The sequence below is a fragment of the Polypterus senegalus genome, chromosome 10 (assembly GCF_016835505.1).
Source record: "Polypterus senegalus isolate Bchr_013 chromosome 10, ASM1683550v1, whole genome shotgun sequence".
In the NCBI taxonomy this organism is placed as follows: domain Eukaryota; kingdom Metazoa; phylum Chordata; class Cladistia; order Polypteriformes; family Polypteridae; genus Polypterus; species Polypterus senegalus.
Genome location: NC_053163.1, coordinates 83,490,961 through 83,512,910, shown reverse-complemented (window position 1 = coordinate 83,512,910; position 21,950 = coordinate 83,490,961). Strand labels below are relative to the sequence as shown.

Genomic DNA, 21,950 nt, shown 5'->3' with positions numbered 1-21,950 from the left:
TTGGAGAAGTGTCTTGCCAAAGCATTGTGGCTCTTTTTCACTCGTATTCATACAGTTGCACATTCCTTTCAGTTTTCTACACTGTCTACTACTTCCTTTTGCACCTTGGCCTGCTTCACTTTGATGGCTTGTCTTTCTTCATTATTTCCTCTTCACTTTTGATAGAGTTATAGAACTTCTCCTTCTTTTCCTGCATAACGCTCCAATAGTTCTTCTTTTCTTTGCTGTGTTTTGTTCTAATCATTTCCCCCATATGCTTTAGCTCAGTGCGCAAGCCGGGAACAAAAGTGGGGTCCAGTTTTGACACCATATGGAAGTCACGCCGTGCCTCTCTTTCAAGGCAAAGAGCTGCATTTGCCTTCCCACGCTTGTAATAAGCCTTCACGTTATCTAAAAAACACAAGTTTATAGAAAGAAGATGTGATTATCTTTAGTAGTTAATGTAAAAAGCACACTGCTTTATTAGTGTATTACTAAAACTCTCACACCCATTTAATCAAAGTCACACTCACTACCTATATACCTCACCTCTGTACTAAACTAGGTAAATTATCATTTTTGATAATGTTAATAAAAACAAATATAAAAATAAATGTGTTTTTCAAATTGCACTTAATCCTTTATGCATTTATTTAAATTTGGGGAGAGAAAAATATATTTCTGGCTTCATGGAGTTGTACTCAAATCATTTATGAGCTATCATAAGCAACCATGTGTCAGTTTTGAGCACTGGTCTTTATTGTTCTTGCTTTAAAGAAACAAAAACGCTTACCAGGGTGCTTATTGAGAAGCTCTGATGTATGTTGCAGGACTTCATAATGTTCTTCTAACTCCAGCATACACTGGCAGTAATTCAGAATCAGTGGGATAAGGAGATTCTCCAGAGACACCCAGTCATCATCTTCAGGATTTTCCTTTATAAAACAATACTATGATCAATGGAAATACATGATCAATGCAGGGCCACCTTATGAGCATGGAGCCCCTGTTTTGATAGCAAAACAGAAACACACATAGGCGTCAGTAAGATTGTGGGCTCCTAAGCTTCTGGGGACCACCAGCCAGTGCTCATTGTCCCCATACATTAAGAGGGGCCTGGATCAATGGAATACATGATTATACATGATAATCATCAATGGAAACGGTGAAAAGGAAAAGAGCATTATGGCCGATCTTACATTTTACATTCTGATTCAAAACAGCATCAGGGAGACACAGTTGTTACCACTAAGGGCTTGCAGCTCAAGTGGCTGGAGTTTGAATCCAGATCTAGGCACTGTTTATGTAGAATTTGCACGTTCTCTCTGTGTTTTCTAAAGGGACTCCAGCTTTCAATCCCAAAGATGTGCATTAGAGGTTGAGTTTTAAATCTTCAGTTGGTATGTGATTGGGACTTCTGGGAATGGTTCAAGGATGACCTTGTGTTCATAGTGATAATAAAATGGGTTTCAGAAAACATAACCAAGAGACATGCCACCAAAATGCTTCAAAATGGCTACCAAACCTAATGCTGAATGGATCCAGGGTGGTTTAATTCAAAATAAACCGTTTTTTCAATCTGTCAGGTTTAGTAAATAAATACTGGAGTACATTAAAATGTTCAGAGATGAGTTGTGTCGAGGTTGTACCTTGCAGGGGCAGGCAGTGCTGACTTCTTTCCACTTAGTGAATTAGTAAAAGGAGGGAGTCTGATTGGATGTGTCCAAACTTTTGCATACAATTGCATGTGCAGTTAAAGAACAATAATAATAGTTCTTTGCATTTATATAGCGCTTTTCTCACTACTCAAAGCGCTCAGCAATTGCAGGTTAAAGGCCTTGCTCAAGGACCCAACAGAGCAGAGTTCCTATTGGCAATTTACAGGATTCAAACCGGCAACCTTCCGATTGATAGTGCAGATCCTTAGCCACAGAGCCACCACTCAGAATGTTTTTGCCTAAGCTTACAAACGTCACAAAGAGAAGCTGCAGTGCTGCATTCACAGTGGTCTGAAGAGGCCATTCAGCACTTACAAAAACGTAATACAGTAATCCCTCCTCGATCGCAGGGGTTGCGTTCCAGACCCCCCTGCGATAGGTGAAAATCCGCGAAGTAGAAACCATATGTTTGTATGGTTATTTTTAGATATTTTAAGCCCTTATAAACTCTCCCACCCTGTTAACATTATTAGAGCCCTCTAGACATGAAATAACACCCTTTAGTCAAACGTGTAAACTGTGCTCCATGACAAGACAGAGATGACAGTTCTTTCTCACAATTAAAAGAATGCAAACATATCTTATCTTCAAAAGAGCGCCGTCAGGGGCAGAGAATGTCAGAGAGAGCGCGTGCTCGCTCGCTCGCTAAGAAAAGCAAACAATCAAAGAATCAATACGTGCTTTTAAGTAAACAGAAGCACCGTATGGCGTTATTTCAGTGCCACTATTCTGAGCACACGTAAAAAAATATTGCAAGTGCAAGTGTTGCATTTTGAGGAGAAATTTATTTTGCGCGTACAAAAGCTGAATTTGAGTGAACAAAATTCATTGCTGCGTGCAAAAAATGTATTTCAGTGTTTGCACTTATCCATATACACACACACAATAGCACCCCCTCTCGCTCAGTTTTTTCATTTGCGCTTGCTCGCAATGTGTTGCTTGCGCTCACAACATTCTCTGCTGCGAGCGCTCAACTCTCTGTACACCGTTATAAGTGTGCCACAAAACCAACCAATCACAGACTTGGTTTCAAAAATTCTGATTGGCTCTTACGGTCTCCAATCAGAATATAATTTGGAGAGTCAGTTGGCATGGTTGTATAATGCAACTACATTATACTACACCAACGATAGTCTTAACAAATAATATATTTTAAAATAAAATAATTAAAGATATTATCCGCAAATTGGGGTTTAATTGAGTTTAGCTGGATTTAGCTACATTTCGGACTGTTTCCGGAATGCAGCAGCTAGCGAGCTGATTGAAGACCGTAAGAGCCAATCAGAATTTTTGAAACCAAGTCTGTGATTGGTTGGTTTTGTGGCACACTTATAACGGTGTACAGAGAGTTGAGCGCTTGCAGCAGAGAATGTTGTGAGCGCAAGCAACACATTGCGAGCAAGCAAATGAAAAACTGAGCGAGAGGGGTGCTATTGTGTGTGTGTATATGGATAAGTGCAAACACTGAAATACATTTTTTGCACGCAGCAATGAATTTTGTTCACTCAAATTCAGCTTTTGTACGCGCAAGAAAATAAATTTCTCCTCAAAATGCAACACTTGCACTTGCAATATTTTTTACGTGCGCTCAGAATAGTGGCACTGAAATAACGCCATAGCACCGCGATAAAGCGGCATTTTGTAGAGGAGCCTCCGTGTCCTCTGTGCAAACAGCCCCTCTGCTCACACCCCCTCCGTCAGGCAGAGAGAGTGAGAAAGATAGAGAGAAGCAAACAAACACCGCGCGGGAAGCATATCTTACATCATTGAGGTGTTTTAGTTAATATGTAATACATGCTCTGATTGGGCAGCTTCTAAGCCATCCGCCAATAGCGTCCCTTGTATGAAATCAACTGGGCAATCAAAATGAGGAAGCATGTAACCTAAATTAAAAGACCCATTGTCCACAGAAAGCGGCGAACCAGCGAAAAATCTGTGATATATGTTTAGATGTGCTTACATTTAAAATCCGCGATAGAGTGAAACCGCAAAAGTCAAAGCGCGATATAGCGAGGGATTACTGTAAATACTTCATCCTCATAAAACAGATATCTAGTTTTAATTTAAGGCAGTGTATGTATATTCTTGGAACTTTAAATTATTTACGATTAATTGTGACCAGGAATAATATGCAAGAATATTGTTAGATGGTGCAATTTCAGAACCAAATCCCTTTCCAGTTGAAAATATGGTGGCTCAACACTAGTGCTGATGAACGGAATGCTATGGTTTAACTGTACTTCAGAACAATGCATTAGTGATTTATTTTCCTTCTAATATTGTCTGAGCACTGCTGACTGGCTCTGTAGATTAAAGAGCGATATTGTTGCACTGCAGTGTTCCATGGACCACCAAAACCATGCTAACCAATTCTGATTACATATTTCAGGACCCTTGGCCCCCCCTAAGTCTAGTATTTACTGTATCATTTGGAGTTTTCTCAATTAATGTTATGGTGTTCCGAGTTTCACATTTGCCCACAGAATAGCTTTAATTGGTTGACTCCTTTCTTGGCCTCCCACAAGCGTTTTAAATATCATTCTTTTTTTTATGTTCAGTATAGTTTTCACCAGCCTGTGTGAGCTTCATACACAAAGTGCATATTTGAACACAATGACAGTTCCACGCAGTGCCAAATTTCATGCTGCACAGCTGGACAAAGTGCCATCATCCTCTTTTTTTTTTAAAAGAGCTGGAGCTACAAACCTGAGCTGCAGACCCCTGGAGTTTCCCTGTGGAACAGCTGTGGCAGCGCCTCTGGAATGCACCATTAGGGCATCGACATGATACGGTAATATCAATCAAATCGGAATGAAACTTGAGCTGGTATATCCAGAGACTCAGAGACGTCTTGGTCTTGTATTATTTACAGTATCTATTTGAAGAGTGAGAAAAACTACCATAATTCAATTATTGCCAACCTTAATAGAGAACAATTTGTAGTAATTAGTGTGCACCCAAAAATCCAAGAGCAAAATGCCCCATCCTTCATTGATGACCACATTGTGTTGGCAGTATCTAAGCATAACCTTTAACTTCTGCTCCATAGCACAAACCTTATTGTCTAGGGCAGTGTTTTTCACCCGCCGGTCCGTGGACCAGGTCCAATCTGGCACAGATTTCCTGCCAGTCTGTGAAAGAGTTATTGCCACTTACACTCCTGGATAATGTAGCGAAGTGCAGTGGGACGATGACTATAGGTGGTGGTTTGTAGGGATACACACCGTCCACCAAGGAGTTACAGAAGGGACAGGTTCATTCTTCTGAAGACAGTACATTGTTTTGCCCGCCTGTTGATATCATGTGCATATTGTTTGCAAATATTTTGCTGTGGTATTTCGGAAAGCATGTTATTTTTTTTTTAAATTTAAAACCTACAAAATGGAAAGAAAAATAAAACAACAAAAGCTTTTAAATTTCTTTAAAAGGAAAAAACAAATCATAAGAAAAATAGTGATGACACCAAAAGTAAGCCAAGTACGAGTGCTTCACGTTTAAAAGAGACAGTGAAAAAGAAATGTGTTGACACTTCGGGACGTGTGACAGAATCCGAAACAACAAAAGGAAACTTTGTTAGGCATTACGATTAGGAGTACTTCAAGCTTGGTTTGACTGTAGCCCCTGTGTATGGTATGTTCCGAAATTCTGTCAAATGAAGCTGTGAAACCTTCCAGACTTGCTTGTTATTTACCTTTGAAACATAGTGGTCCCAATGAGAAGCCACTGAAGTTTTGAAAAGTTTATACAACCAGATGAAAAATCAGAAAATTCAAATGAAGATGATGATGACCAGTGACAAGTTGCTGCTTCAAGCGTCTTATTTGGTTGCTCTTCGAATATAGAAAACAAAAAAAATGTTCATTATTGCTGAAGAATTAGTCTCCCGTCTCTTGGGAAATTTTGGGTCCGGAAGACGCTCATAAATTTGAGGCTGTACTGCTTTCAGACAACACCATTCAGAGGAGAATCATTGATATGGCACAGAATGACACAGAAGAGCAAATTGTAGAGGGGATAAATAAATCAAGATGTTTTGCGATTCAACTTGATGAATCAGCTGATGTGAGTAACACTGTGCTGTTCTACTTTGCTTCATGAGGTATGGTGAAGATGAAGACTTTAGGGAAAAACATCTTTGCTGCCTTGATTTACCTGAATGGATAACTACTTCAGAGATATTTAGTGCTCTTAATGAGTATTTTCAAGCACAGGGCTTAGACTAGGACAAGTGCCTTGGAGTGTCAACAGATCGTGCCTCGAGCACGAGTGGACACTGCTCAGGGGTAGTTTTGAAAATAAAGGATGCTGCAAATCCAGAAATGTTGTCCACTCACTGTACCTGTTTATTACGTATGTATGGATTATTTATTGAAAAAAAATGATTTGTGTGCAGCTTAGCTAACTTGTGAACTTTTTTATTAAATTAAATTTTTATCTCTTCATAGTTCCCATGTCTACCTCTGTGACCAGGGGCTTTAACAAGGTCATTGTCTCTCTTGCATGTCATAAAAGGTCTGTAAATGAGATTGGGGTCAGGGTGAGCATTTCGCCATAAAAGCATCTGCTCCAATAACCACAAAATTTGAGGGTCACTTGGGCAACCTAAGTCAGCCCAGAAAATGGCCATTAAACCCTTAGACAGAGAGAGAGAGAGACACACACACAGGGTGTTCTGTCATCTCAGCTTAAATATAAGACAGAGGTATCCCCCAGCACCATTTTACTTTAGCTTGACTGCTTCTTAAAATATATCATTAAACTGACTAGTGGAAGCCTAGGTGAGCAACTGGCAAAAGGCTGCCTACTAGAAGAATGTATGGGAATTTTCAACATTTTAAATCACACTTGCTTCCCTTTCCTTCATTTTTACCTGGCTTGCAGCATCTTATATTGCATTATCTATACCAGTGGTTCCCGACACCAGTTCTGGGGACTCCCTGTGGCTGTAGGTTTTTGTTCAAATCTATTCCATAATAAGTCATTCTAATTTAACATCTAAATGTTGCTTAAACTGATATCCCACAGGGGTAAGTGCTGGGGCTTCTGCTCTTTTCAAACTGCATAAGCAATCTAAACAGCAGTATAACCAAACAGCTGGTTAAGCTTGCAGAGGATACTAAACTAAGTGGAAAGGCAGATGATGCTGAATCAGTTCAGTTCTTACTTTGAACAGCATACAGACTTGAGTAGATCAGTGGAAGATGAAATTTAATGGAAGTGTACATGTATTATACCTTAGAAACTAGAAATTTTAATGTGAGGGAGTCCAAAACTTGAGATTACACCTTATGAGGAGGATCTAGGAATCATAGTGGACTCATCACTATCTATATCCAGACAGTGCACAGAAGTGATGAAGAAACCTAATTGTATGTTACATTTTATACCACATTGTTTGGAAATCAAGTCAGGGGAGGTTGTGCTTAAGGTATGCAATGCACTAGTGAGGCCTGACTTGGAATACTGTGTATAGTTTTGGTCTCCATGATACAAAAAAGGCGTAGTAGCATTAGAGGTAAAGTCCAGGGAATGTGAATTTCGGGACTAAGAAGTATGAGCTATGAGGAGAGACTGAAGTAGTTGAATCTTTTTGGTTAATGCAAACAGAGCTTAAAAGGTGGCATGACTGAAGTATTTAAAATTATGAACGAAACCATACAGTGGATCACAGCTGTTCTTTTAAAATAAATTCTTCAACAAGAACATGAGGATACAGTTGAAAGTTCTTAACAGTAGACGTCATGCATGCTAGAAAATTCACAAAAAGAGCCATAGATACATGTGGTGAGGAGTAGATCTTTAAGGACCTTCAAGTCAAAACTTCATGTTATTTTAGACTATTTAGGTGAGTAGGATGAACATGTTTGTTGGGCTCAATGGACTGTTCTTGTTATAATTATTCTAATGTTCTAAATTAACTTCATGTAAATAGCTGTTTATCCTACTTTTATTCAGCATCTAGAAAAGATCAGTAGTTTAAGATTTATATTCATAAAAAAAAATTAAAAAAATCAGAATTATTCAAATTTTTTAATTAGGCCTAGAAAAGTTAACATGTTAATTTTTGCAATTAATCTGGCATGTTTAATGTGTTAAAATATATTGTTGTATCCAGGGCCGGAAATGAGGCGGTCTCGTCAGGCAGTGCTTTGGTCAGGGCGGCACTTTCATGTAATTTTTTTTTTATATTTTGAAACAATAATACAAAAAACTTAAGTGTGAACCTAAAGAATTACTTACACATCCAGCACCCTATTTATATATTAACCAAAAATTTTGAGAAATAAAATTTTATTTAAAAGTTTCCAATTACACATTTCACATTGCCAAGCCACATGTCTGACTGTGTTACTGGTATTCATTTCCTTGATTTATAAATTGCATCCAGAAAGTATTCACAGCGCATCACTTTTTCCACATTTTGTTATGTTACAGTCTTATTCCAAAATGGATTAAATTCGTTTTTTTCCTCAGAATTCTACACACAACACCTCATAATGACAACGTGAAAAAAAGTTTACTTGAAGTTTTTGTAAATTTATTAAAAATAAAAAAATAAAAAGAATAAAATAAAATAAAAGAAATCACATGTACACAAGTATTCACAGCCTTTGCTCAATACTTTGTCGATCCACCTTTGGCAGCAATTACTGGCTCAAGTGTTTTTGAATATGATGCCACAAGCTTGGCACACCTATCCTTGGCCAGTTTCGCCCATTCCTCTTTGCAGCAACTCTCAAGCTCCATCAGGTTGGATGGAATGCGTCGGTGCACAGCCATTTTAAGATCTCTCCAGTGATGTTCAATCGCATTCACATCTGGGCTCTGGCTGGGCCACTCAAGGACAATCACAGAGTTGTCCTGAAGCCACTCCTTTGATATCTTGGCTGTGTGCTTAGGGTCGTTGTCCAGCTGAAAGATGAACCGTCGCCCCAGTCTGAGGTCAAGAGCGCTCTGGAGCAGGTTTTCATCTAGGATGTCTCTGTACATTGCTGCAGTCATCATTCCCTTTATCCTGACTAGTCTCCCAGTCCCTGCTGCTGAAAAACATCCCCACAGCATTATGCTACCACCACCATGCTTCACTGTAGGGATGGTATTGGCCTGGTGATGAGCGGTGCCTGGTTTCCTCCAAACGTGACGCCTGACATTCACACCAAAGAGTTCAATCTTTGTCTCATCAGACCAGAGAATTTTGTTTCTCATGGTCTGAGAGTCCTTCAGGTGCCTTTTGGCAAACTCCAGGCGGGCTGCCATGTGCCTTTTACTAAGGAGTGGCTTCCGTCTGGCCACTCTACCATACAGGCCTGATTGGTGGATTACTGCAGAGATGGTTGTCCTTCTGGAAGGTTCTCCTCTCTCCACAGAGGACATCTGGAGCTCTGACAGAGTGACCATCGGATTCTTGGTCACTTCCCTGACTAAGGCCCTTCTCCCCCGATTGCTCAGTTTAGATGGCCGGCCAGCTCTAGGAAGAGTCCTGGTGGTTTCGAACTTCTTCCACTTACAGATGATGGAGGCCACTGTGCTCATTGGGACCTTCAAAGCATCAGAATCTTTTCTGTAACCTTCCCCAGGTTTGTGCCTCGGGACAATCCTGTCTCGGAGGTCTACAGACAATTCCTTTGACTTCATACTTGGTTTGTGCTCTGACATGAACTGTCAAATGTGGGACCTTATATAGACAGGTGTGTGCCTTTCCAAATCATGTCCAATCAACTGAATTTACCACAGGTGGACTCCAATTAAGCTGCAAAAGTTTTTTATTTTTAATAAATTTTCAAAAATCTTAAGTAAACTTTTTTCACGTTGTCATTATGGGGTGTTGTGTGTAGAATTCTGAGGAAAAAAATTAATTTAATCCATTTTGGAATAAGGCTGTACCATAACAAAATGTGGAAAAAGTGATGCGCTGTGAATACTTTCCGGATGCACTGTATATACTGACATAGAGGCAAGGTATTGGGAGGAAGGGTTAGGGTTTATGGCAGTCTGGAGCAATATGAAAAAAAGTAACAAAAGTTAAAATTACACTCTCTCTGTATTTAAATCGCTAGTCTGTCAGGTAGCTTACAGTGCTGACTGCCCTGATATAATGACACAGTTCTACAAACAGAAGTGGAATGATCATCCCTACCCATTATTCCAGTTTACAGTATCTTCACTATGCATGGTGTCAGTTTTTAAGTGAGATAGCAGCTACAGAGACATTTTTAGAATGCCAGGAGCAAAGGTGTAGGTAGAGCAGTGTTTTCCAACTGCTTTTCTGTGGTGGCACACTTTTTGTAACCGAAAAAATCCTAAAACACACCACGTTTCTACCAACCACAAAAGCATTAAATTTATGTGCTTGCTAGACTTCCAAGCAGCAAAAAAATCCCCTTGGAGATTAGCGTTTGCAGACACAGCACTTAGTGAGCACTTTGGATGCATTTTCCCAGCTGCTTCATCCCCCTGCCCGTTCATACAGGTGATCCTAAACAGCATACCTGAGTAACTCTCATTGCGCACCAATTGAAAAACTCTTGTTTAGAGTATAATTATAAAGTAATTGATGGCAATGAACAACTGAGAATGGCATTTGAGAAGTTTGAACACATGTTTTAATGTATGTCCATTTAAGAGATGCTTAATTTAATTAAGTCAGTCTTTAGCAGTGCATTCAAAGTCAACAGTCATTTTCATTATTTTTTTATTCGTTTCACATGCCATACCAATTTGAGAATCAATACATTGGCCTAATTTTCTTATTGCCTTCTTATCAACGTGCCTTTTAGGAAGGCATTCAAATTCAGGTTGTATTTGCTCAAGTAGGTGTGTTTGGGTGTGTCCTGCGGTGGGTTGGCACCCTGCCCGGGATTGGTTCCTGCCTTGTGCCCTGTGTTGGCTGGGATTGGCTCCAGCAGACAACCGTGACCCTATTCGGATTAAGCGGGTTAGAAAATGGATGGATGGATGGATGGATTTCGTTAAAAGTTTAGGTTTCAGGTAATTGTTTAAGTTAAAACTATGCCATTAAATTTTTTCAAAATTCTTTGGTGTTGATTCTACATTATTTTCTGATTTAGTGTATATTTACTTCACGATTTATGTATTTATTTTATGATTGTGTGCTTTAAAATTAAATGTGATTAATTCCATATGATTATGTGATTTTTTTTTTTAACCGTTCACCAGCCCTATTTTATATACTCAGTTTTAAGTTCTTAAATATCTTTTACTATTTCCCATTAATAGACCCTTTTTTCAGTTTGCTTCCTTTATCCTATCTTCATAATCTGAATTAACTAAAGCAGAGTAGACATGTAGGCAAATGACACAGAATGATAAAAAGCTTGACAACAGAAATTTAAAATCTGGATCTGGTAGATTGTTTTGTAATGTAAAGATGTTACATAGAAATAATTTAGTGTTTTATCTTTTGTTTTTTAACATATTCATCACCGTTGTGATTTTGGTTATTTAAGCCGTTCCGTTCTATTGAACACACTACTGTACTGTAGCAGATCTGACACTGAATGAGCTGTGTCGGCTACCCTGGATTTCACTCAACTCAGTGTTAGTTGTCACTAACAGGATACAATTAAAGGAGCAGGCTCCACTTTAAAAAGTGAACTAATGGGAAATATGGCAAAACAGAGTTAAGGATTTTAGAAACACATATTTCTAAATTTCTTATGAAATCTGTCACTACTGTCCTTTTCTATATGCAGAATAACAAAAGAAAAAAAGACAAGCTAATTGAACAGTAAGATCAAGGGTGGAAAAAGACTCACTGACTGGGAAACCAATCAAAATGTCAGGGTCTCCCAGGCCTGAGATTGGAAACCACTTACTGTATGTATATTTTAACTTGACTCATTCAAGCACTAATAAAGATCTTTCTGTTGATTGCAAACTATAGTATAATTTTGGACATCAGTTGTGAAGAATTCAAATGAAATGAATTTGACTTACCCTAGCTTGAATGTATCTTAAATAGACAATGGCTTCCCAGTATTTTTCAGAAGCCTCACTGTAATTTTTTTCTTTAAACAAGTAGTTTCCTTCATTGTGCAGCACGGGTGTCAGTCTGAGCATTTCTTCCTTGCTTTTTTCAGCTGCCATTGAAGCAAATTTATCAGCTTTGAAAGTCGGTAGCTTTCTAGTGTCCGGATCAGTAGTATTTTTCTCTAGCACCTCATTTTCACAAAACTCTTCTTTATGATGCTCTGAAACATTCTTACTCCTCAAAGATCCATCTTCCTCATGTTTCTCATCCCCTTTTACTAGTATTACATTTTCTTGGCTAATTTCGTTATTTGTGTTTTCTTCCTTTTCTTTGTCTTCTTCTTTCTTTGAATCATTTTCTTTGACTTCTTCCTTGCTATGCTCGTTTTTCTTCTGCTCTTTGTGGGTCTGTAGGAAGCCCCAGTATGCTTGCTTCTCTTCATAATATTTAACCTTCATTCTCTCCCCCAGCAATTTTAATTCCTTGTAAATAACAGGGGCCAATGTTGGGTCTAGATTAAGGACTGTCAGAAAGTCCTGTCGAGCTTCCTTCTCATTCCATAATGCTGTGTGGGCCTTGCCACGCTTGTAATAAGCTTTTACATTACCTGGGAATTATAAGAAAAAGGCTGTTATGCTGTCATGAAAAAGGATTTTGAATGAAAATAACACGAGAGTAAGCTGTGTTAAACTTTTGTGCCCAAATGTATTAAAAACAAACTTTGCTACTCCACTAACTTGTTTATATCAGGGTAACTTATTGAATATTTAATAAAGGTTTTTCAGCATATGAAATAGTCAGCATCGGTGGCCCACATAAATTGTTGCCCTCCTCCATTCTACTTGCTGATGGTGAACCCTCAACCCTCCAGTCATGCATTTTTAATAAGTATACAGTAACAACTTTCAAAATGTTTAATCTTCTACCTCATGGAGGAACAAAAGCCAAAGGATTTTGTTATTTTGCAGGTGATGAAAAACATCAGAGTGACGTGTATTTGCAGCAGTACCTACACCCGTCTTAATTTTTAATTTAAATTTTACATTTAAATTTACATTTTAAATTGAAATTTACATTTTAATTCTAATTTTAATTTAATTTTTTTTTTTGCACTTCAGGTTGTTACACCGTGGACCCTGAGCTTTGCATATCTGTATACTTGTATATGGTTGAGATGACAATGAAGTTTGCTTTGATTTTGACCAGTCACATGAAACTGCATGCACAACAAATTTGCAACTTTAAAATCTGTTTTTTTTAAACATGAATTAGTTTTTTTTGGTTAATCTCCCTTTTAGAATATGTAAAGAGTTCCTTTCAATAGAAAACAGCACCTTAGGATTCTTTACAGTGCAATTGTTCACATGTTTTTTCAAAGGTAAGTGACAGTAAGAAGAAATGTTAACAATGACAGAATGATCAACAATGAAGACAGATAACGGCAGATTTTGAAATTCTACTGGGATGTGCAGTCTGACTCTCTATTTGGTACTCCTGCTCAATCGATGCAACTGATTGATCAATCAGCGACTGCATCACATGTGAAGACAATGCTGTTAAAGTAGGTAGGAAGATAGCAAAGAGTGCATGTTTGCAAGTCAGAGGAAAATTGGGCAAGATTTTAGAGTATTTAATTGTGGTATCATATTGAGCCAGACATTCTAACAATCTTGTATTATACTATATGCTGTGTTTTTTATGCATTACAAGGGGGTCAACCACTTAAAAAACATTCAGGCACTGACTGTTCTAAGGTAAGAAACAAAACTGCTGTTTAAAGTGGCCTACTGAGACTAACACAAGGTGTCAGTGGTAACAGTTAGTCAGCTCCTGTATTTGCAGAGTTTAGCAGTGGTACTGAAAGAGGCATATGAAAATGCAATAGTTAACAAAGATAGGGCAGAGCTGCTCACAAACCAACCATGTTCCAATCCTGTCAGCAAGAAACAAGGTGGAGATCCAAGTTAACGAGTACAAGTACTGAACATGTGGAAGAAAAACATCAGCTAGTATGCACGATGAATTCCTTGTAGCTACTGATTCATGCAAATTGGAAGGTAAGGATAGGGTGAGAACCTCACAAGTATTCTCATCTATCCTGTCAAGTATCAAAAATGCAGGTCAGGGGTTGTGAAATCGTTTGTTTGTATTGTGATGGACAGCCGGGTCCCATGCCCGGCTGGGACGCCCCTGCTGCATATGTTCCGGGGGAGCCACCATGGACAGCTCAATACCTCCCCCGTGACTCTTGGTGGCCGATGTTGATTCCCCAGTCTCCCGCATGGCTCCATTAGACATGGAGTCCTCCACAACCTGGGTGGGAGCTAGAGTGGCCGCTAGGGGGTGCTGCTGAGACTCAACAACCTGGCTGGACGAGTCATCAGCCCCACCTGGAGGTGCAATTGGGACCAGGTGGTCAAGCATCTGGAACACTTCCGGGAGGGCTATAAAACGGGCCAGCCTCCACCACTAAGGGGCCAGAATCGGGAGGAAGAGGACGAGGTTGCCTGGGAGGAGTGGTGGTGCAAGGTGGAGAGTTGTTGTTGATTGTGTAAAGTGCTTTTGGGACTGTGTATTGCCTGTGGGTCACGGGGAAGACGTGCGCCTACGGGTGAAGATAAAATAAAGCCTGTGTGATTTTTATATGTGCCTCTGCATAAGTCTGTGCCGGGTCGGGTGCTATATAGAGTCTTTCACAGTATGTGTTTCACTTTCTTGGTATAAGGATATCCACTGTTAAGAAGAGAGTAATATCTGAATGCCCTGGTCTAGATTAAGCAGGTTAATCATATGTGAAACATTAATCTGTGAATAGATCTTTTTCAGCAAACTAATCTCAAGGCTCCATAAACAAATAAATTCAATATCATAATTAAGTGGCCTCCTCAGTCTCCATATCGCAATCCAATTATACTGTATATCCAATCCAATAGTGTATGTGGGATAAGTTGGAACGAGCTTCTAATAATAGTGATAATAATAATAAAAATAATAATTCTTTACATTTAAATAGAGCTTATCTAACAACTCAAAGCAGTTTAAATAGTGAGGAGCCACTTCAACTGCCACTGGATGTGTCACATCCACCTGGATGATGTAACAGCAGCCATTTTTGCGACAGCATGCTCACCATACATGAGCTGTTTGGAAGTGAAGTATTGACAGAGATAGCCAATTACAGACAGGATGATTAGGGTGCCAGAATGACTAGGCCACAACGGCCAGTTTAGCTTGGACATCAGGATACACCCTGCTCTTTACGAAAGGTGTCCAGGGTTCTTTAATGACCATAGACAGTCAGGATTTATGTCTCATCCGAAGTACCATTTTTACAACACAGTGTCCCTGTCATTGCACATTCAGACCACAGCGTAAGCACCTCCTGCTGGCGTCACCAACCCCTCTTCCAGCAGCAACCCAAAGTTTTCTTAGATGGTTTCCCATCCAGGTTCTGGGTGGGCCCAAACATGCTCAACTTCAAGTAAATGACCTCTTCTGAAGTGTATGTGGAATGGCTGTGGCCTCTACGAACAGAAATTCAATGACAAGTAATTTGTATTGACATTGGGTTACTTTAGAGCTGACATGAAGCAGCATTTCTACATGGAGTAGAAAATGACTGACCACATGGCTGATAGATAGGAGCAATTAATAAATTGCCACGAGATTAAACAATATTGTAGTGGATTATCAAGCAGGAATATAAATGTTAATTTAGAGACATCTTTTTAGATGCCTACAGACATTCATTTACAGACTTATATACAGAGATATATAAATGTGACAATACTGACCATGTAAACCTATAAAATTATAATTGCATAGAACCAAGAGCAATGATACATGAGAAAGTAAATTAGAAAATGCTATAATGGCACAGACAAGTACAATGTATAAATCCTCTTTACGGTTATATGCTGTAATCATTTGAAGAGTATACAAATTCCTTATGAAGGATCCATAGCCTGAAACAACATTTTTAAAAATGTGATACTGAATTTCACCAGATATGTGACATTAATATTTTTAGAGTATATTTACCCTTCTTGCTTACAATAAACAGTAACTGTTGAATTAATTCAAGAGAAAATGAAACACTCTCTTAAACAATTAAAATGATATTTCATGTTACTAAAGATTGACTTGTTTAAGCTTTGTTTAACTTGTTTCAAAAAAGTCCCAAACATAAGGAAAAAAATGTAGATTCCTGTAAAAACTACACTCCTGAAGCATATTCCCCAAATGGCTGTTTTACTTGGTGATTTAACAGGTTTTCCACCTGAAATGATGTTCAAAATCAACATTATCACTCCTGAAGCTAAGCAATATATACAGAAATGAGGAAAAGGTATTTTTTAACAAGTTTTCCACATACAGCGATTAAGTAGCTGCCTTTTTTGACATGTTGTACTGTGTTAAGATAGTACTAGGTTGTTGTACCGTGTTAGCCATTATGAATGTTGAGAAAAGCCAAGCAAAATGACACCTTTTATTGGCTAACTAAAAAGATTACAATATGCAAGCTTTCGAGGCAACTCAGGCCCCTTCTTCAGGCAAGATGTAATCAAAGCTTGCATATTGTAATCTTTTTAGTTAGCCAATAAAAGGTGTCATTTTGCTTGGCTTTTCTCTGTGTTAAGATACGAATTTTAAATGTACTTGTACTTACGGTGGCTGGTCCCTCAAATTAGACAGCATTATTATTTGCACCACATCCCTTTAAATGTAATATAATTTTCCAAAACTAACCACACGTTTGTGTGTACTAATCTAAATTAGGCTCTGATAAAGTCTACAGTAGATGTCTCACCTGGATGTTTCAGGAGAAGCTCAGTTGTATGCTCTAGTACTTCGTAATACTCTTCCAACTCAAGCATACATTGGCAGTAATTCAAAACGAGTGGGGTCAGCAGATTCTCCAGCCGCACCCAATCACCTTCTTTAGGCTTCACCTGATTAATCAAAATTCTGTGTTAAAGTAATGCTAAAGAGAATGAATTTGCAATACAGTACAAGAGTTCTATACATTGAAATGATATACACTATCACTATTGTTAACTTTACAACACCCATTAAAAAAGATAATGAGAAGATTGACAAACTTTTTGCCAGAAAGAATTTACTTAAAGCGGGTCAAAATAACAAATATTTATGTTATAATAACTATGAAGTTTATCAAAAATGGGATAATTTCAGTAATCAGCTATTATGGGATAATGTAGACTTTCACATTAAACTCTGAATTTTAATAAATTAAAAATTAAAAAATATATGTAAATATCAAGAAGGGTACCTTGGCCTGTATATTTCTCAGGCATATGACTGCCTCTCTGTACTTCTCAGATGCATCTCTATAACGTTTCAATTTGACCAGTTCATTTCCTTCACGGTGCAGAACAGGAACTATTTGCAATTTTTCGTTTGTATTCATTGCCCAGGAATCCATTTTATAGGAGAATGGATCAGACACCTTGTAGAGGAAAAAGTAATGTAAGTTAACAAGCAACATCATTTAATCTATCATACTACATACACATTGTTTTGGGGTATATGATGGCAAGAAACTTAGATGATTTACAGTCATAAATTAAAAAACACGCAGAGAGGCAATGTAGTCGCTTCAGATTCGGAAGTGCTAATTCTCAGTCACATTTAACTATTCATTTTTGAAATGTGTACCAGACATAATACTGTAGTCTGATGAGGCAAAGAAGATATCATCATCTGCAAACAATAGAGATGCATTTTGTAGGCTCCAAAGCTGGATTCCTTTAAAATGACCAAGGCCACATTTTGAAGAATCCAATGACACATTAAACAGGCCTGACTTAATACCTACTATGGGAATGCAAGTTTTTCTTTCCAAATCTTTAGACTAAACAGCACACTAGTGGCCGCAGAACACCATAAATTTTTCTTTTTAATGTGTTCAAAGTACATATAAACAGGAGTAACAAATTTTTATCTCTGAAAGGACAGGAAGTTGTGCTGGTGTTCCACAGCCAGCCTGGATTTTATATTGTTAAATTACTCTTCCTGAATCTGAGGTTCAGCTATCGGATGCAGTTTGCTATCCAGGCCCCCAGCAGGTGTGTAGTCCCTGTGTGTCTGAAATACAGCCCCTTGTTCCATTTTTAAGAAATGGAATAACCATCTTCATCTTCCAGTCCAGAGGCAATGCCTCCAGCTTCCACACAACAGGGAGGAGACAGATTACTCAAATCACCGCCAACGCCTAACCCTAACCTTGTTCAAGACCTCAGTAGTGGAGGCAGTTACATGAGACTGTGGCCAGATAGTTGTTGGTGCTTGTCATTATCAATTCTGGAACCCTCTGATGGGCCCCAATAGTAATGGTGTTCTGCCCAAGAGAAGCTGCTACCTAGCATACTTGGGGAATAAACAGCCCCTAGAGAGGGTCCTTCCCTGTCCTTCCATTTTATCTTGGCCAGGAAAGATACTGAAAACACATCTGGTCGAGGCACCTGTCCATCCATCTGGGGCTACCCATCCAGGTTAATGAACCTAGCCCTCTCCTGGTCGGGATGCCTGTCCATCCTGTATGGCACTTACAATGTTCCTCAAAAACTAATTCACAATAAATAAATTAACAGAACAGAACAAACTTCCAAATGCAGTAACTAAACAATACTGATTCATACAACAACTAAACTACAATATACATAATTGCTCTTACTTCATAATGAAGAACGCCCCAAAAAGATTAAAGTGTCACAACAGCGCTATTAAAGTAATGATAAATATTACTTTTTTACGTTGCTGTTACATTCCTTATATGCAACAAAAAAAAAATAAAAACCTAGCTGTACAGGGAAAAGAGCACATCTATTGATTTCTGTTCAAAAGACATACATAGTAGCACAACTGTAAATTTCATAGCCCACCAAGGCAGTCAGAAGTCTCACATACACAAACACACAAACTGTACCACTAAAATAAAGGAGAGCAGACTGACCTGGATCAGCTCCATAATGAAGATGAGTGCTTGTGGCTCCTTCATGAGGTCGTCCAGATCGTCATAACCTGTAGTGTGATAGTCAAACATATTCCCCAGGCCGCATGTGTGCCTCTGGCCTTCTAAAGGATCTTTTCCCTCAGCAATCTTTCGCAAACCTTTCGATACAAGAGGGTACATCCCAGTGTGCTGCAAGAGACCCAGATGAAAATGACGACACTTAACACACTACACAGGAACCTTGGGAGCTTTCGTATTCAGATTATTAACATGCTTTAAAGTGTTAATGGTTATTAAACACCTACTTATGAAAGAAAAATTCTAAATTAATAGATGAGAGAAGAAATTTGAAATGCATAAGGTTGACAACGTGTACACTATAGTAGAAATAAAGAAGGTGGAACACTTACGATACTGTCACACCAAAATTCAGCAACCTCTCCAGTTCTCATGGACGTCAGCAGAATTTCCCAAACCTCCATTTTAAACATCTTTCCTACAATGATCTCCATGGGAAATCTACCTTTGCGACTATCATCAATAACTGTTCTCTCAAAATCACACTTCAGAGTCTGAAAGTGGAAGTTTAGCTGCATGTGGAAGAAAGATTTTACTTAAAAAATAACTTATAAAAAGTAATATACAGAAAAAGATAGATAGATAGATAGATAGATAGATAGATAGATAGATAGATAGATAGATAGATAGATAGATAGATAGACATACTCCAGCAGCAGCATACTGATAAAAAACAATATTAAATTAAAGAGTGATAAAAATGCAGATAAAACAGACAAGAACTTTGTGTAATATTAACGTTTACCCCCTGGGTGGAACTGAAGAGTTGCATAGTGTGGGGGAGGAACGATTATACACTATAATAACATGTCGAAAGCACAGTTAACAATATAATGATATTGTAATTGTAGTATTATAGTACCTAAATTCCTGTCACATTAAGGTATGTAAACTTTTTGAGAGAATGCTATTTAAATGCAAATACTTCAGTATACTACAACTGTATACTGGAACTCTGAACCCTTAAAAATGCAAAAAAATAATCAGAAAACCAAACATTTATATACAACACAGCAAAATATTTTAACTGTGTTTAACTGATCAAATTAAACATGCTATTTTGGAATAAGCAGTTTCAGCAATTTCTAAAAGTGCATGTATAGATGTTACAACTGTCCTAAATGGCCTTTACATAACATTCTATTGAGGGCTGGTCACTTAGCACAAATAACATTTTTAGAAGACCAGAAAGTAAATTAGTCCCGACTACTATCCTTTTGCACTTTCCAATGACTATGCAAACTGGATATGCCAAAAAATATCTAGACAATTAGCCTCAATGTCTTTAAAAATGAAGTTAAGACTTTAATACACTTAATACATTTGTTCCATAAAAATCTGACATGATCTTTAAAACCCACTAAAACACAACAAATTACAAATCAAAATGTTTCTGTAAATCACTCAATAAAATCCACTTGACCATCAAGCGTTAAACTTACTTTTGTTCCATGTACAAATTTTGGAATGCTTCCATATCCACCATGAAGTATCGTCTTCTTGACTCCCTTTGTTTTAAGAAGATATACTTCTTCCATCTTTACTGCTCTGGCTCTTCCAAAATTAAATATCTAACAAACTACCCTTAAACTAAAGAATGGGACTGTTTTTCTAACTTTTGTTAAATTCAATTCTGGTTTAAAATAGTGAGGCTAAATCTACTTACTTCTTTGGTGTGGCTTTCTGACAGATGGCTAGGTTAAGATGTAATCGGCTTCAGATAATCCATGACAGGATTACGTTCAGTTGTTCTTTTAAAAGTAAGGATGGCCTTTTTTTTTTTTTAGAAACAGTTGTGGGTAACTTTATCAGAATAATAATCTTGCTATGTGCTTCACATTTTTTAAATACGTTTCAAAACTCATTTATTTTCCTTTTAGTAAAGTGTACACAGTTATCAAAAGAGATTTTTTTTTGGCCACTTTTCCTAAATACTAGTTTCTATATACAAAGGTTTGGACCTCTGATTCTGGAAGTGAAAGAAAGCTTTAGGTAATAATAATTCTTCAAAAGAAAAAATAATAAACAGTTCAAAAAGACAACAAAATGAATATATCATCTTTTAAAAACTCTACAAGTACAGTATGACAAATTTGCATTGTTGGTCTGTTTCTCCAAATATAGTTGCGTGCAACCCCATTGAAAGGCATTATAATTTTCTACATGACAAAAGATTTGTACACATATTTAACTGTTCAGTATTTTTAATGTGAACTCTTATGCTGTAACAATACATTTGTTAAAATGTATTGTAAAAAGTCAAAATAAGCCATTTTCTGTAGATACTTAACTGAAGAAGAAAAGCTCAAAAGTTAGTTTTTGCTGAAGTATCTGCTTCCGAAGCTCCAGATTTACACAAGTGACAAATTAATCACAAACAACACAAAGGTGTGAGTTATTTGACCGTAATTAAACATAATTAGGTACTACTGGTGAGTCCTTTATAGCTCTGTGGATAATAAAAACACCCTTTGTAAGGGCCATAGTCTTTGTTGTGCAATCACAACACAAATGAAGACAAAGGAGCATTCTGCTGATTTGGGAAACAAAGTCACTGAAATGCACAAGGCAGGAAATGGCTACAAAAATACTGAAGAGTTTGAATGTCACGTTAAGCACTGCTGGAGCCACCATCAGAAAGTGGAAGGTTCATCACAGCACCCAGACTCTTACTAGAACAAGCTGTCCCTCAAAACTGAACATCAGAGCAAGATGTCCAACTGTCACTCTCAGAAGTTTGCAGTGCTCTTTGGCTGAAACTGGACTGAAGGTGCATGAGTCCACAATTTCAAGAGCTCTCCATAAAACAGGCCTTTATGGGATGGAACCAAGAAAGCAGCAATTCCTTAAGAAGGTCCACATAAAAGCACGTATGGCATTTCCTACAAGGCATGAGAAAGACCCAGTTAAGATGTAGGAGAAGGTTTTATTGTCACATATGACCAAAACAGAACTTTTTTGGGAAGACTTCAGAGGTATGTGTGGCATAACACTAACACTGCTCATGCCTCAAGAGACACCATATCTGCGGTGAAATATGGTGGCATAATCATGTTATGGAGGTGATTTCATGTGCTGGAACTAGGAATCTTGTCAGAGTTAAAGGGACAATGGATGGACACAAATACCGCACAAAATTGTAGGAGAACTTGTTCCAGTCTTCTTTGAACCAATAGGTCAGAAGAAGATTCCTCTTTCAACATGACAA

The 21,950-nt window shown here is 38.0% G+C and overlaps 1 protein-coding gene across 1 annotated transcript; it reads right to left on the bottom strand.

Moving 5' to 3' along the window:
- Nucleotides 1-97: 97 nt before the first annotated feature.
- Nucleotides 98-20,280, bottom strand: LOC120538197 (aryl-hydrocarbon-interacting protein-like 1). The gene is made up of 8 exons (XM_039767650.1): nucleotides 20,185-20,280; nucleotides 19,075-19,254; nucleotides 18,665-18,853; nucleotides 16,982-17,158; nucleotides 16,499-16,640; nucleotides 11,655-12,295; nucleotides 773-914; nucleotides 98-390 (listed from the first exon to the last, which is right to left on the bottom strand). The coding sequence occupies exons 1-8, from the start codon at nucleotides 20,278-20,280 to the stop codon at nucleotides 116-118; spliced, it is 1,842 nt and encodes a 613-aa protein (XP_039623584.1). The 3' UTR covers nucleotides 98-115.
- Nucleotides 20,281-21,950: the final 1,670 nt, after the last annotated feature.